Here is a 17,869-nt window from a genome sequence, read left to right as displayed (position 1 = left end):
TCAATAAGTTATTGAGCATTTTCTCCTTCAGCTCACTTGGCTCCAAGGACAGACAGGGCAATAAACAATTATACTTGAAAATGAACATTTCCATTATCTCATTGAACTGGAAGAAGGTACCCAAGTTCACATGGCCCCAGGAGCTTGGCAAAGGTTGGTCTGGCAGAGTTTATGACATTCTTTTATGGGATAAGATTGTAGGGAAGTGTGGAAATCCTTGCTGGCATATAAAAGATGTAATTGTCTGGTAGTTCCTTGAAATTCTTTAATTAGAGGTTTATTTATTCAGCTCAGGGATAGCCAATAATTTCAGCTTGCATGCCAGGGCAATATATTGGGAGTAGCTGCTGGAAATCTACAATAAGAATAGTTCATGTTTGGGTTTATCTAGAAAGCATCATCATCATTTAGCTATGTCAGTATGAATTTTGGGAATGGGGATTAATGGTGTGCCACATATTTGATATCCTATCCTTAAGCCTTTTTTATCTTATTTAATTCTAAGCTTTAAAATCTGAGATATTACGTTCAATGAAATAAGCAAGACAATATTGTATGATGTCGCCTATAAGAGAGCTCTAGAAATGGCAAGTCCACAGAAATAGAAAATAATTTGCGGTTACCAGGGGACAAGAGACGGGATAAATGGGGGTGATATTTGATATATAAGGAGTGTGTATAAATAAAATAATATTTTAAATCTAAGTAATTATGCCCAGAATCTCATTTAATCTTCACATAAACTTTGTGTGTCTAAAGTACATATCCAGTTAGTGGTGGTACTTCTATTTGAACACATCTATCTAATTCCAGATTACAAGCTCTTAATATCATAGTTCTCAAGAATTCTGGAATACAGATATTTAAAGCTCTTATCATTCATTTACACCTTACAGTGAAACAGTTTCTCTATATTGTCTTATCTCAGAAGAAAATATAAATTATTAAGAAGGGGGACAGGCTGAAAATAAACTTTACAAATTGTTTGACTGATTTTTAATATAAATACTGATAGTATAGCTTAGTCTATGACTATTGCAGTGAATGAAAAATCAATTATGTGTGGATAACTTATATCTACTGATAATATGGCTTAGTCTGTGACTACTGTAGTGAATGACATATGAATTATCTCTGGATCATTCTAAGGATGGGATGCACTGTCATTTGTATCTTGAGATCCAAGCTAAGTAGAGGTACTATCTCAGATGAGACTTTTCTTTCCTTGAAACTTTTTATTCTAAAAGTAAAGATATGAATTACAGTCTCCTGATGTGATCCTAAAGTTAGATAATCATAGTTTGCATTCCTTAAACACTTAAAGGGATGATCTCAATACTTCTGGAAACATACTGTCACTTTCCCTAAGTACTTATTTCTGTAAGTAACTGTAAACTGGCACTTTTATAACATCCACATAAAATAGTTTGGATTTTACCCAAAAGCAGGATGTTTTAGTTTGTTAGCTGCTGGAATACCATATACCAGAAACAGAATGGCTTTTGAAAGGAGGAATTCATTAAGTTACAAGTTTACAGTTCTAAGGCCATGAAAATGTCCCGATTAAAGCAAGTCTGTAAAAATGTTCAAATTAAGGCATCTAGAGGATACCTTGGTTCAAAAAGTCCAATGAAGTTCAGGGTTTTTCTCTCGTCTGTAAAGGTACATGGAAAACATGGCAACATCTCCTAGCTTTCTCTCTAGGCTTCTTTTTTCATGAAGCTCTCCCAGGGGTATTTTCCTTCTTCATCTCCAAAGGTCTCTGACTGTGTGGGCTCTCATGGTTCTTGTGGATCTTGTGGCTCTCTAGCTTTCTCTAAAATGTTTCCTCTCTTAAAGGATTCCAGTAAAGTAATCAAGACCCATCTGGAATGAGTGGTTTCATATCACCCTCTAATCAAAGGTTAATACCCAAATTGGCTGAGTCACACTCTTGGAGATAACCTAGTCAAGCTACCAACCTACGGTACTGAATAAGGATGAAAAGAAAGGGCTGCCTCCACAAGATGGCTCAGGATTAAAACATGGCTCTTCTAGGGCACATAATCCTTTCAAACCAGCACTTAAGGGGAAAAACAAAAATGTTCCAAGTATTTTCAGTTGATGTTAGAAATATCAGTGTATCAAAATATATACTCTTCTCTTTTCTTTTTCTTTTACAGAAAAATCTGTAATTGCTCAGCCAATATTTGTTTTTGACAAGAGAAGACAAACTTTTAAGGTAAGATTACACTACTTTTCTTTGTTTTTACTTTAACAAAGAAAATTGTATTTCAAGAAGCTGGCTATACTAAAAGATTTCATGGCTGCCTGTTTTCTTCTTGTTCTGCACTTAGGGTGGTGCCTCCAGAATATTTATGTAGTAGACATTTAGAGACAGCAATCTGGCAAAATGGGAAGCCAGAAGCCTTATCTTGAAGCTATGGATAACATGCTGTTTTTACTAAAACTATATGCTTATTTGGGATGACTTGGAAAGGGAAGGGCATGAAAGAAATTAAGAGGGCCAAAGCTCTTCAAAGTCCTCACCATACTGACCTAGTATAAAATTGGTGCAAGTTCCAAATTTAGATATTTGATTTAAAAGGCATCTTAAAGACCCTATCTGCTTGTTCAGCATCTTACTAAACTGTTAGTTATTGTCAAAGATGAATCACTGTCCCACCTATGTTAAAGGGATCCAACATGGTCTATTGGCTGCCAAAGGATTGATTGCTCTCCTTGGAGGGCACTCTTTTGACCTTTGTAACTAGAAAGTTGAACTTTTGACCTTTCTAACAAACAGTACCTGTAGTTAGATGAGCCTTGTTGAGCTGACAGCACTACAAAGGCGAATGGGAAAAGGCTGGCTGATATCCACTGGCCAAGTCATTCTATTTGGTTGTTTAATGCCTATTCTTTGAAAACACTCAGTAAGATTAGTAGCATTCTCATTTTAGCTTAATTGTTATATTCTTTATATTCATTCTTACGACATAGGCAATTCACCCTAATATCCACAAAACACACTACAATAAAACCCCAAATTCATCATTCTTAGGGAACCTTGGATTTGAATCACCTCTGAGCATTTGTTAAAAAAGCAGATTCCTGGGCCTCACCCCAGAACTACTGCTTCGGAATCCTGAGAGTCATTTCCTTAAAAATTTGCATTTTAAACAAGCTACCCAAGTGATTTTGCAGCCAATGAAACATAATGAAGCATAGAAACTTCATTTTTTGAAGTTGTAGGAGACTCCTGAAGCCGTAGGAGACTTGGCTTTCCTTCTTTTTAAAAGTACCTGCCCAATTGAGTAAAGTGAGCTGTTTTGTTCTGGCTGAGTAAATTGATCTGGCATCTAAAAATTCTCTTACAAAGTAGTCAGGGTGGAAATCGGATTTAAAACAGAGAACAGTCAATTCTTATTGGCAGCTTTGTTTCCTTTCAGAGACCTGCTGAAGACTCAGTGTATGAAGTAGCAGAACATGGTAATGATTTACATTCTGTATTTCAAAATCAATATTTATGCAAAGAAAATAAGCAGGCACAAGTATTTTGGTGTGTGACTCACAGACTATAAAACTAACACCGGGCGTGTGACGGTGGTTCAGCAGGCAGAATTTTTGCCTACCATGTTGAAGACGCAGGTTTGATTCCCAGTGCCTGCCCATTCTAAAAAAACAAAAAGCAAAAACAAACAAACAAAAACAATACCTAATGGCATTCCTTGTTTTTAAGCATGATTTGAAACATGCCGTGCAGATCCCTGAGAACACTGATGTTAGCAATTCTCAAATTCCATGACTCTGCACTGCCTATCCTTTAGACAGCTTACCAAAAACAGTCTCTTTAGAATCTCAATTAGTAGGCAAGTTCTTGCTGAAACCACTCATTTCTAATTGTTTCATCCTAGTATGATATGCTTATTGGCTTATAATCACTGAGCTTTTAATCCCAAAATTTTAAATTGTGTTTCAGCAGTTAACATGTTATCAAATGATGATAGACAAATGTCTATAAACAAAAGAAAATTCTGTATATCCTCCCATATCAGTGGATGAAGATAGTGTATGATTGCAAGCAATTTTACCCTCCACGTTGAATTTCTTGCAGAATGTATTAGTTTTTCAAGAAAGCGTGCACGATCTTCATCTTTTACTTTCCATGCTACAGAGACTCAGTCCCAAGGAGGTAGGTATAGCCTTGACTGTTGACTGTTCACTATTAATGCTTACTCTGAGTATGATATTATCAAGACATTTTATCAACAGGGTATTGTTTAAAAGTCTGTCTGTTGGAACCCTCGGTCTTGGGGTTCACCCCTATGAAGCTTATGCCTTCAAAGGAGAGGCTAAGCCTACTCCTTAGATAATCATGCCTAAGAGTCACCCCTGGAGAGCCACCTTTGCTGCTCAGATGTGGCCTCTCTCTCTAAGCTAACTTGGCAGGTGAACTCACTGCTCTTCCCCCTACATAGGACATGGCTCCCAGAGATGTAAATCTCCCTGGCAATGTGGGAACTGACTCTCGGGGATGAGCTGGGACCTGGCATCATTGGAATGAAAAAGCTTTCTTGAATAAAAGGGAGAAGAGAGAAATGAGACAAAAATAAAGTCTCAGTGAGAGATTATAAACAGAGTCAGAGGTTGTTCTTAAACATCGTATAGATATCCTTTTTAGTTTGTGGTGTATTGGAGTGGATAGAGGGGGTGCCTGAAACTGTTGAACTGTGTTCCAGTAGCCTTGATTCTTGAAGATGATCTTATAACTATATAGCTATTACAATGTGACTATGTGTTTGTGAAAACCTTGTGTCTGATGCTTCATTTGTCCAGTGTATGGAAAGATGAGTAAACAAGAAAAAATAAGGATAAAAAATAAATAAAACAAATAATAAGGGGAGATAAAGGGTAAAAATTGGGTAGATTGAAATACTATGGGTCATGAGAGTGAGAGGGCAGGGGTATGGGATGTATGAATTCTTTTCTTTCTTTTTATTTAGTTTTCTGGAGTGATGCAAATGTTCTAAAAATGATCATGGTGAAGAATACCCAACTGTGTGATGATATTGTGAGCCACTGATTGTTTAATATGGTTGGACTGTACTTGTGTTTATATTTCTCAATAAAGATTTAAAAAAAAATTCTATCTGTTGGAAAATGTTCACAATATATCTTGATGTGAAAACAGCTGGCTATAAAATGAATTGTACAGTGAATTACTATTTAAGTCATTATTTAAAAATTCAATTTATCAGTATTGAAAAAAATGACTGGAAGGACATACACCAATATGTTAGCAGTGGTTATCTTAGAAAATGAGATAACAAATTATTTTTCCCCTTCTTCGTATTTTGCTTTGTTTCCAAAGTTTCTACATTAAGCTTTATAATTAGGGAGCATGCTATTTTTAAAGGAAGCATCTACCTAAGTAAATGGATGACCACCCTTTAAAAAGATTCTTTATTCTAAGAACTTTATCACATTCTATATTCAGAGTAAATCAGTAACTTAGTTTGTCTCCCTTCAAAATGAGTTGTATTGCCCTCTACCTCGTGATATATATATCCATGGTACATGTCTGCCCCCTCTACTGTGAGTTTTTTGGGGTCATCTCCTGCCTGATAGTGTCATACGCATGGTGAGCTCTAAAGAAATATTGAGTTGAATAGAAATGAATTTATAATCCTCACCACAGACACACTTTATTTTTTCACTGACGAACAACAACAAAGATTTTTCTTAATGGCATATAAATTTTTCTAAAACAGCAAAAATCCAAAACAAAACAACAGCACAAAACCTACCTCCCTATTGACTTTACTTTGCAATCTGTTTTCAGCATCAACCTTGAACCAGAAGCGAATGAGATCATCATCCTGCACTGACCACCCGGCCTTTCCCCCTTCTGGGCTAGGTAATAAAGAACTTCTTAGAATCCCAAACCTGACACTGACTTTTCAAAATCCTTACTCAGTGATGAGTTTTCTCTCTGCTATCATAAAATGCCAAGGTTTTCGTGACACATCAAATAGAGTCCTCGGCAAAGTAAATACGAATCACACATTATTAATTCTAACTCCACAAATCCAGACAGTATATGAGTTTATTTTTAGTAGAAAGTTTGAATTTGGTGTTGTTTTTTGGAACTTCATATTTATGATAGCATTATTTTATATAGGGCAGCCCTATAAAATAAAACGACTTGCTTCGTTTTACTTATTTTCCATCTCTATAGTTTATAATATATATAGTATTCAAAATAATACAACTTTGCTTTAGATTTTTCTAAAATTTAGATTCAAAAGCTAAAGTTTAAATATGATTCAGTTTGAACTTTTCACTAATTAAAATATTACTTCTTTTAATTTGAAATTTGTAACGTTTTGCTAAGTAAAACTATTTTATCCTAATCTAATATTTGAAATGGCCGGAACGTCCTCTAAAATTAAGTCATGATTCGTATTCTTATATGTTTTTGTTTCTACTATGTAACCAAAACCTTGCAGATATCAAGAACGATAGGACTCCTCTGTTTTATTGTATTTATGCATAAGCCAAAGGGATGCATTTAAGTTATCTGTATAACTGTTTCAATTCACTTTAAATTTAAAACTTTAGACCAAAAAAAGAAAAAAAATGGTGCCAGTAAGCACCTTCCATGTGTGGATGTTGGTGATACTGGAAAGGAGAAAAATAGCATAAATTGATACGGCCCATTGTTGGTTTTCTGTAATAAAGATCATAAAAGCCATTTAATTGAACTTTGAATTAGAGAAACAATTCCCCTCCAACATTTATAAATATGTCATAATTTATAGAAGCAATTTTTATTCTTTTCTCATTTCTATTAACTTAATGTCCAAAAGTTACTGTTTTTGCAGTCTCCAGTCACAAGGCAATTCTTTTGAAATATAAAGAAATCCCATAATTGCTGTTATAACCACAGTCATACTCCACCAACATACTTCATAGAAAAATAATCTAGCATAATGAGCACCTTTACATCTCTCTCTCTTCAGGTATACTCGTTAGGGATTATGGGAAAAGCAAAATTTGCTCACAATTTCATAACCTATCAACAAAACAAAACAATGCACCCCGAAGGTTAATTATTTTATAATATGTAGAATTTCTCTCGGCACACTATCTCATAATTCTAAAGCAGACTTCCTTTTCCGCTAGTGACCTAATTTTCACTTCTATTTCTGAAGGTAAACATAACTAAGTATGTAGCAAAACATCTGGCGATCACGCATTTCAAGCAGAACCAGCACGTTAATTCGCGCTGCCTACTGCTCTTAATTCCAGTAGCGACATCTACTGGTAAATTAGGTATGGAACTGCTAAACCCAAAATATTGTACAAACTGACACAATGTTTCTAGACTACTTAAATTTAAAAAAATTTTTTTTCTTCTAGTGAAGAAAAACAATGTTTTTATGACCTCAACTCTTGAGCAAAAAAATGTTGATATGAACAGTGCAGAACGAGGTATGTGGTTTCTCTTTTACAGCCACCTCTGAAGTTTTACTTTTTACCATGTATACTTTAATCTCCGTGCATAAGTGTGTGTTGAGGGTGTTCGGGGTAGGACAGAGTGGCAAAGTGTGGAAGAATATACTTGAAAAGCCAGGTCCACTGGTCAAAATGAATAATTATTGTGTAAAAGCTTGGCAGGAAGTTGCAATCCATTGGCTATTTTGACTTTAATTACATCAGTCTCTCTTTAATCATGATTTTAGAAAAAAAAAACACATTACATTAGTCAAAAATGAGATGGAACAAGCATTTCACTCAAAAGACATGACTCTTTGATTCTTTTAAGGTTCTGTGAAGCATTCTGAGCATGTTTTAAGACCTGCTATTTTGCAGCCACCACAAGCTCAAAGGTGTGAAAAAGTAAAAGAAACGTTTGGATTCAATGCCTTAGAATCCTGCAAGGCTAACGACAAAACAAAAAGTAAGGTAAGAGGTCTCCCTAAGGTTGAACTGACCTCAATCCCCTATCCTTCTTTCCCTAAATTGTGCTGGGGCTCCATGTCCTACTACTGGGGTCTGCCCCAGCTTAGTTCTGTTCTGATGCCGGCTTGAGGAGCATCTGGACTAGATAACATGCTCTCTTCCCCACCCCCACCCCCTCCTCCTCCCTCCTATTAAAGATGATCTCTTTAACTGGAGAGTTGTTTTCTGCAGTAAATCTTGTAGTTTCTCCTATGTTGTAAAGATGAGCACCACGCAATCGTAAACTCTGGGAAACTTTCTGTTCCAGAGCACTGATCCCATGGGAGATCAGGGGGAGCAATGAAGTGGGCAGGCATCGGCAGTCTGCAAAAAAAATAAAAGACAGAGCTTTTCTGCATCCCTAACTGGTTGTCATCATAACTTGGCTTTGTCAGTTTTCACCCACTGGCTTAGGTCACCTCAGGGATCCACCCCGGAAGAATCCTCATGGATAATAGGTGTAGGGAATTAGCTACATAGTATAATGTCAAGGGCCTGGGAAACCTCTGGAGACAGGTAAGAATTCTCTGTTCCAACTGTTTTAGTGGCTGAATCACTTTTTGTGGGACTTTTAAAGAAGATAGTTTTGATTGGGCCATACAGTTATGGGTTTGATTAGAGTTCTAGCTGTATCTAACCTAGCTGTGTCTAGGTGGGTAGAGTTTTAGCTGTTACTGTCCTAGTCGCATTTTCAGCACTTGGGAGGAATGGGACATAGGATGGTAGGCTTGAATTTGGGAGTAATTATTCCATCAGCCATTTGTTTTCAGCTAAACTATTGAGGGTTGGTCACATACCAAATACAAGGATAGCAGCACATGGAAGTGTAAAAAATACCCGTCATCTCATTGATTCAATGAAAAAAAATCAGATTGGTACTAAGCCTATTTCTGTCACTATGTTTGAACCCTTGGACTAAGCATCCAGTCGTCTATTTTTTATCTGTGAAGCGAAGGAATTGAGTTTGATCAACATTTGCCAGTATTTTCATAATTTCAAAGTGTTCTCTTTGTAAGATATGATTTCATGAGATCCATTTTGAATTTTAAAAATCATTTTATCATTTCTGCATGATATATAATAAGTGATTTTTAGGTAAAATGTTTTAAACTTCAAATCAGTGTATTATTAAAGGTTTTCCTTTGTCTGGTAATCATCATTATATTACATAAAGATACGTTCCTCATTTTTATCCATTTAAGAATTGATACATATTGTTTAATTTGTTTTTAATTATGTAAGAAAAAGTATGAAAAGTGTTGACCAATTTCTAAACTGTCGTCATATTGCATCTGATTTTAGAACAGCATGTACTATAAAATTTGTGTTAAAATTTTGATTATACAACATAGATTAATATTTCTTCAGCTAATAATTATAAATTTTCCATTTCTTATTTTAAAAGTCAAACTTATTTATATACATACTGCACTTTGTTTCTAAATGATGAAGTAAGAGAGAAAATTTTAGGTTCTTGTTTACAAACATTTATTCTTGAGTTACTTATTAACAGTGTGAAAAGGTGCTTATTCCCAAGTAGTTAAAAGCCCAATTGGATGTACCTTTCACTTAATTTTTTCTGTTTAATATGACCTTTGACATGCTATGTGGGAGTTGGCCAAATTATTATAATTTTTGATATGTTGAACTTAACTATTGTTTCCTTGTTTTATGCTCCATATAGTAAGGCAATTGGAGTGAATTTTTGATGCATTTATTTTCTTTCAGATTTCTGAGGGGAGGTCCTGTTTGCTAAATGAAAATTTACCTTGTGCCAGAATCTCAGTTCAACTGTCTACTAGTCAGCATTTTTTAGATGCTTCATCAGTAGGGTGAGTTAGCAGTGGGAAAAGGAACATTTGTCTTTCCATTCTTGTTTTCTTGTGACATTATAACTATTCCTGGAAAACGATTTTCTGATACTGCACAGATAAATTGATAAGATTTCTGTTCGAAAGGAGGTTGTAGAAAGAATATAGGTTTTAAATGCTTCTCAAAACATCTCTGACATTAAAAAATTAAATAGGATTATCTTCATTATCTCTTTGATGTGGGCAAGAGTGTTTTAAAAAGGTATGGTTACACTGTTATTTAGTTTGGCAGTAACTATCTGGTAATTAGATTAGCCTTTCCGTCTCTTTCCGTGCTTTCCTCCTCTTATTATTTTTGGCATTGTTCATTGTCTTAGGTTGTATAGACAACAAGAAAAGTATTATAAATACACAAAGTGAAATGTTAATATTTTCTAGTATTACCAGTGATGAAGTACTTGGTGTGTAAAAAGAGGCAAAGTGTCAGTTGCCTACTATGAATATTCAGGATGCAGTGGGGAGTGCTGGGTTTATCTTCCTAGGATGTAGGCCTTTGAGTTTCTCATCATGCAAACTACTTTTAAGATTAAAAAAAAATGTTTCTAAGAGAAACTTAAACCAGTTAAACCAATTGAGAATTACATCCATGTGCACTGAAGTGTGACTGATGAGATAGATCGGCTTTGCCTTTGCCCTCCAGTCCTCTAATTGCAAAAAGCATCGGCTCATTAGGGAAATGAAGAGGGGCGATAGGAATTGGACAGGCTGTGCTAGAAATGCAGAGCAGTGCAGTCTAGGCAGCACGGCTGGCTGTTCACACAGCCTGCACAGTGATTGGCACTAGACCTGTTGGGAATGTTCTCTGCCAGTGCTGTACCATTGTTAAATACCTTCAGTATTACCCCATGGAAGCACTTATCTCGATTTTTTCTTCATTTCTCATTAATTTCAGATAAACAAAAGTTAGCAGTAAATGTTTTTATGCTTCACACAAATCTATTATATCTGGTTCTGGTTGCTTGATGTGCTAGGGTTTAAAATGGTTGTATCCATCTTTTTAAAATAGTGAATGCTTATTTCTTTTCCTTAGACATCAGCCAAATGAAGAGAAGTGTTCTTTAAAAAGCTACAGTTCTGATTTTGTTTTTGGAGAAAACATGGTAGAAAGAGTTTTGGTAAGATTTTGGTAAATGCTTCTATTATTATATAGAGGGCTGTCACTTCAATTTTTGAAGGCAAATTAATTAAAATAATGCTACATTACCATATACCTTTTAACTCCTTAGTTCAAAAGCACATTTTCTTTCTTTGACTGGAAATATCCTCCTGGGGAACAATGTTCTACTTGTTAGAATATCAGACAGGAACCCATCCAGGAAAGGAACTGTATAATTATAACATTATTACTGATATGAAATGTTAAAAATCTCTTTGACTTTTGTTAAACCAAAGATACCAAAGAAATCCCAGAAGTATCTGTGATAGTTACATAAGTTCAATTAGTAATAATATTTTAATATAATTTTCAGTAAGTACTTTTCATTAGCAGGATGCCTTTAGATCATTTGCCAATTTATTCTCATTAACCACCGCATTCCAAGCTCCTACATTGAATGGCACTATTATAATTGTGGCTGTGTGCGCTAGTTTGATGACGGAAATCACAATGTTTGACTTGCCTTGGAGAATATTCTTGCTGATTGGAAACCCTAAGTGTCCTACTATCATCCTTATTTAATATTAAGCATCCTTCTGCCTAAGGTAAAGTTACTGCTCTGCTCTCCGTAAAGCTCTGGTTTCCACCACAGGGAATTTTACAGCAAAGTAAAAGCTGTTTCATACCCTTTCCAGATTTCAGTGAACCTCAGGAGCAGAATCATGGCTGAGATAGACACAAAGTAGCTAGCCTACTGTAGGGCTGTTATATGAAAAACCCCAAGGAGGCTGCAGAGATTTAAAACCCATTGTAAGGGTCATATTAACAAAAGAACCAACTCATGAGGCCAGTTATTCCATGATTAAATTGTGCCTTTCACAAGTCAGTCATTTTTAAGACCTATTTTATTACAGACCTGCCATAGGCTAGGGTCCAAGTCCAAGAGTAGTATCAGCTGTTTAGCTTAGAGTCATCTTTCCATCACTCCCAAGACAAAGGGCAACTCTAGCAATGCTAAAGCTGTTAACTCACATCCTTGGATTTGCATTAGAATGGATCACCCCCCAGGGAGGAGTTTCAGATAATTTATGTAGGCACATTTATCACATAAAATTTTATTTCTTTATTTACCATTGGATTGGCCACAGTTCCTGTAAGATGTCAGACACACATAAGATGCTTTCCAAACCTCCCAAGATCAACTTTAACATTCAAGCCAATTTACCAGACATGCATTGAGTTCTTATGGTATATAAGGTAACAGGTGACTCTAATATATGTTCAGGCTAGAAAACCACTGATTGCAAGTTCAAGGAGACACTGCACTAATTTATCTTGTAAACTGTAGTGTTATGATTTTTGAGGGTCGGGATGTCCTCCTGACTTCATCACTCTCTGACCATGTTCCTTTAGGGTAAGTCATTACACTTTCTGTGCTTTAGTTTCTATTCTTTAAAACGAAAATAATTGTACCTATTTCTACCAATGTTAATAGGCTGTCTTGGTGTCCAGTTAAATAATGTGAAAAATTTTTGAGTTCATAAGAAAAAATATATAAATATAAGTGCCTAAGTATCACTGTTCCATTTTCCCTGTTCTGCAGGGGCTACATGTTGTCACCAATGGCACAGCAATTACTCATTCATTTCTCTTATAGATTTTGATCATAACACATATGCAGAGCGGTCGTTGGTGTAAATTGTCTTGGAGGGGAAATTAGAATTCTTTATATAAAGATAGTCTCTGAGATACCTATTGGGTTCTCTGGATAACTTTTTCTTCCATGAAGTGGATAGCAGGAATGAATTGCTGGGAATACTAAATACCTTGAAACAGAGATATTGGTGGTGCCTCCTAGGCATCAGGTTCGTATGGCGGTAGCATGGAACAGCAGTTACCTTCTTTTGGGTGGCTAGAACTTCTCCCCAGGACTGGATCACACCTGACACAGGCTAGTGGTAACTAAAATAGCTTCCTGAGGATTTGAACAAAGCTCAGTGGAGTTCCCTGTTCAGAACAAAGCAAAAACAATGCAGCTGTGTTTGCTGTGTCAACATAGAAGCAGCAAAGTATATTTTGGCTTACTGAAAATAAATGGGGCCAAAACTAAATAAGGCCTCTTTTCCTCCCCACTTAGCGCACTCAGAATTTCACCCAGCCTCAACTTGAGAATGATTCCTATACCAAGGAAAAGACATTCAAATTGAAATTTCCTAACAACTCTCCAAATTCAAGTAAGAATTATTTCATTTGTAAGAGCATTGATTCAATTTGTCTGTTTCCTGTTTTTTGTGTCATTTGTTTAATATCTGTAAAATAAAATAGCTCATTGTTTTAAATTTTGGGGTATAGATTTAAGCATATAAATATAGTTACATAGCAGAAGCTTTGAAACCCTTTAATTTAATGAAATGGGAAATCAATTAGGAGATTTTGCCTAAACTCAAGCAGTCTGATTTTGTTTTAGAAACACTTATTGTTATAAAAGGCCAAGGAACCATAAATGTTAACAACTTTTGAGTTGTTAACTGAAAACAACTTTCGCAGCAGAGGGGGTCTCATGTTTTTTCCCCCATTTTCCTTTAGGAACAGGCTCCTTTAAAAATGCATCCCTAATTGAATCTGTTGCTACTTTCTCTTCCAAACCACCACCAAAATGCTTGTTGGAGAAAATTGATGTTATAACAGGAGAGGAAGCAGAACATAATGTGCTAAAGGTCTGTGTATCACGTTATTACTCTTTCTGGTGGCATTTACATGCATGAACTCAATTTACTATCAACAGGGATGCCTCTAAAAATGAAGACAGAAGTATAATTTTTATGATGACAAAGTTGCTTAAATAAGAATGTCACACCCTTTCAAAGCTTAAATAAGCATTTTATTGTAGTCCTACTTTTATATGTGCTATTTGTAGGAAAACGGGTTGTTGCTTACAATCATATGAATTAGTTCCTTAGGAAGAGGGTAGCCAAGGGCCTTGCCTTAAAATAACCTCAGACCTATGTTTTATATTTTTCATTTCTGCTTGTATATTATCACATGATTTAAAAATTTTGCTTATGCTGAAATTTTTTCAAGTGTCGATGATAAGACTTGATTTCAGTTCAGTATAATAGAATGTTCTTTTCAGTAAAATCTGAAATTTCATTATGTCAAAAATTTCATAGATGTATATATTGTATCATGCATAGGATTTGAATGTTGAGTAGTATTGTCAAGGCATATGAAATGGGAAGAAAGGGCAAAAGAAGAAATTTTCAGTTCCTACATCTTTTTACTTTTAAATGTGTAAAATATTTTTAAATTATGTGCTTTTTAAAACTTAAATGTAAGAGTTTTTAAAAATTGATTATTCACTACTGGTACATGGAATCTTGAATAGGACATGAGATTTTGTTGATTTGTCCAGGTTAAGTATGATGCCTAGATATATCCCAGAGTAATTTGGGCAGTGAATAAAAAAGTTTTTGCTAAGTCCCCTTGGGGGACTGGGGAGAAAGGAGGAAATATTCAACTTTCCCACTGGAGAATTTCTGATATTCTCGCAAGTAGTGGAGTCAACCACTTTTGGGTTTCAACCCTATGAAACTTATTCCTACAAAAGATAGGCTAAGCCTACTTAAAATTAGGCCTAAGGGTCACCCCCAGAGAATCTCTTTTGTTGCTCAATTGCTGCCTCTCTCTCTAAGCCAATTCAATAGGTAAATTCATTGCCTTCCCTGGACATGGGACATGACTCCCAGGGTGTAACCTCCCTGGAAATGTGGGACAGAACTCTCAGGATGAGCTGGGACCTGGCATCAAGGGATTGAGAAAGCCTTCTTAACTAAAAAGGACAAGAGAGAAATGAGACAAAAAGTTTTAGTGGCTGAGAGATTTCAGAGTCAAGAGGTTATCCTGGAAGTTATTCTTATGCATTGTATAGATATCCCTTCTTAGTTTATAGTGTATTGGAGTGACTGGAGGGAAGTACCTGAAACTTTTGAGCTATGTTCCAGTCACCTTGATTTCTGGAAACAATCATATGAAGATATAACTTTTACATTGTGACTGTGTGATGGCAAAACCTTGTGTCTGATGCTTCTTTCATCCAGAGTATAGACAGATGAGTAAAATATGTATAATAAATAAATAATAGGGGGAATAAGGGGTAAAACAAAGTGAGTAGGTTGAAATACTAGTGGTCAATGAGAGGGAGGGGTAAGGGGTACAGGATATATGATTTTTTTCTTCTTTATTTCTTTTTCTGGAATTTTTCAGATCTTCTAAAAATGATCATGGTGATGACTACACAACTCGGTGATGATATTATGAGCTATTGATGTATGTGTGTGAAGATATGTCAATAAAAAATATATTTTTAAAAAGTTGGTTATTAACAAGGGTTAATCTGATGAAAGTTCAGCCAAATATAAAATCGTTATAGCATAGGGAATAATTTACTTTGAAAAAATTTCTATATATTTGATATTCAAAAAATTGTCATCTAGGTCAACTGCAAGCTTTTTATATTCAAAAAAACAACCCAATCCTGGACTGAAAGGGGCAGAGGAACTTTGAAACTGAACGACACAGCAAGTAGTGACTGTGGGACATTACAGTCAAGACTAAGTAAGGAATTAAGCTCATTTTGTAAAGTAAGCCATAACTTCTCAGGTCAAATTCCCAATATGCATACATACCACTTTCTGGAGAAGTGTTATAAAATAACCAGTAAATTAGACTGTTGAAAATAATATTGTTTCTAATGTAATAGAAACATTCAAAGTGGGCTGTGATGTCAGACTATGAGGGTTCCAATTCTGGTTTCACTCTTACTAACTGGTGACCTTGGAGGAGTTACTTAATTTCTCTCTCTCCTAGTTACATCAGTTTAAAATGAAAATAACATGGGTTCGATTCCTAGTGCCTGCCCATGCAAAAAAAAAAGAGATAATAGTACTTCATGATTCATTAAATGATTGTGAGAATTCAACAAGATAATGCATGTAAACCACATATGAGATACACCAATGCACACCTAAATTGTAATCTCATTATTTAAAGGAAAATGATGCAACTTATTTTGTAAAGCGAAAGCAGGTTTTGTAAAAGAGGTACATGCACGTGAACATTCTTTAACATTCTAAACGTTGCTTGGAGGGTGGGATAAAACATGAATTTTAAAGGGAAAAATTTGCACAATGATTGAATCCTTCAGGAGATAGATAGTCAGAAAAGGGAGTCAGTCAAATAGAAAGATAAAGGAGGTTTGGCATCCAAATAGGCACGCTGGGCATAGTTCAGAGACCCAAACTCAAAGTGAGCACAGGTAGAGATTGAGGCAGGATGGATGGGCCTATAAGTAAATATTGGAAGGTCAAAGCTTTGAAGGTAGACATTGGATCCAGGTATATGGATACTTACTGAGTTTCAAATATCAAGCTCAAGAAACAGGTAAGGGAGAGCATTCAGACTAGGAGAATAGGAACAGTGCCTTCAGTCTTGGAATTGGCAAACAGATTTCTAAATAACCCAAACAAATATTATGCCCAAAGCAGGTGCTACTTGTTCTCTACTCTGGTTTCACTTCACTTCCCCTGCTGTCAAAAAACAAAACACAACTTTTCTTTTTATTGTACAGGTAATATATGTTCATTGTTAAAAACAGAAACTATGGATCAGCAAAAAGAAAAATCATGTTTATTCCTACTTTTCTGAGATAGCCTCTGCTAACAGAATATATTCTTCTGGACTTTGTTATCTGTATACATAAAAATATACACATATTGTAAAATTTGTGATTAATGATGTTCATGTTTGCTTTGTAACCTGATTTTTAAAAACTGTTATACCACGATCATCTTGCTACACCAATAAATATCTCTCTTCAGTATTCTTATTTTCTTCAGTGGCATAATATTTTCTTCAATGGCTGCCCCCAAATTTATATAACCACTTCCATATTTTTTGGAGGGGTCACTCAAGGCTTTGGTTTCTGTTTTCTCCACTCTAAACGATTCTTGCATAAATATTCTTCAGACCACTAGGTCTTAAAAGGAGTTCTCAAATTTTAACCATTTTTAAGATATCATAGTAAAAAATACATCTTACATTTAAGCTAAGAAAAAAGGTCCCTCAACATAATGAAGCCCAAATACAATTTGAAAGCCAAGTTATAATCTAGTAAAAAATACAATTTAATAGAGAAAATATAGTCTGATAAACAAGATAAACTAAGCTTTCAAAAAAGGCAACCTCCCTTGGAAAGTTAGAGTCAGCTCTTCTGAAGTCTAATATATTCATTTTCCTATTTTAGTTATGCGCAATCAAGGCAGCCTGAGACTGATTCTCAACAGCAAACTCTGGGCTCAAATGGAAATACAAAGAGCAAACCATAAAAATTTACGAATAACAGCTACTGATTTGGAAGACTATAGCATCAAAGTATTTTTAATTCAGGTAAGTAAAAAAAAAAAATCTGTGACAGGGAATTATCCTATTGTATTTCTATATATATTCTATATTTCTATTATAATAGGATATAATAGACTCTGTAATTACTAAGTTGTTTCTTTCATTTTATTACAATGACCTGTAACATAGATTTAAAAAAAAACTCAGCTATTCATTGTGGTTGTTTACAGTCTAATCTAAAGGCCTAAATTTTATATGAAATTCAGGGATTAATACCAAATTCTATAGTAATAAATTGATACCGATCCCAAGACATTTGTATGATGCATGTCTTTAAACAGCCACCTTTTTCTTTACTATTAAAATAATGTCAACAGTTTTACTAAGTTACTGAAGTGACTGTTGTCAAGAATGGCTCCAGGAGGGGGTCAGCAAAATCTACAGCCTAATGGTTAAGATTAAGATCACCGGAAAGGAAACAGTGAGAAATGGAAAAACATGTGGCAAGCAAGTTAAAAGA

The 17,869-nt window shown here is 35.2% G+C and overlaps 1 protein-coding gene across 1 annotated transcript in view; it reads left to right on the top strand.

Annotated features, from left to right (window-relative positions):
- Positions 1–17,869, top strand: part of RANBP3L (RAN binding protein 3 like) — a 51,669-nt gene that overhangs the window by 27,574 nt on the left and 6,226 nt on the right. The window contains exons 2-13 of the mRNA XM_077115152.1: positions 2,163–2,221; positions 3,429–3,468; positions 4,094–4,171; positions 5,822–5,896; positions 7,402–7,473; positions 7,808–7,947; positions 9,712–9,815; positions 10,885–10,969; positions 13,088–13,184; positions 13,537–13,667; positions 15,444–15,564; positions 17,252–17,394. Coding sequence (XP_076971267.1) covers positions 2,163–2,221; positions 3,429–3,468; positions 4,094–4,171; positions 5,822–5,896; positions 7,402–7,473; positions 7,808–7,947; positions 9,712–9,815; positions 10,885–10,969; positions 13,088–13,184; positions 13,537–13,667; positions 15,444–15,564; positions 17,252–17,394 — 1,145 coding nt within the window. The remainder of the gene's footprint in view (positions 1–2,162; positions 2,222–3,428; positions 3,469–4,093; positions 4,172–5,821; positions 5,897–7,401; positions 7,474–7,807; positions 7,948–9,711; positions 9,816–10,884; positions 10,970–13,087; positions 13,185–13,536; positions 13,668–15,443; positions 15,565–17,251; positions 17,395–17,869) is intronic.

This window comes from Tamandua tetradactyla, chromosome 9 (assembly GCF_023851605.1).
Source record: "Tamandua tetradactyla isolate mTamTet1 chromosome 9, mTamTet1.pri, whole genome shotgun sequence".
In the NCBI taxonomy this organism is placed as follows: Eukaryota; Metazoa; Chordata; class Mammalia; order Pilosa; family Myrmecophagidae; genus Tamandua; species Tamandua tetradactyla.
Note: the sequence above shows the minus strand (reverse complement) of the source record. Positions and strands in the feature narration are given on the sequence as shown.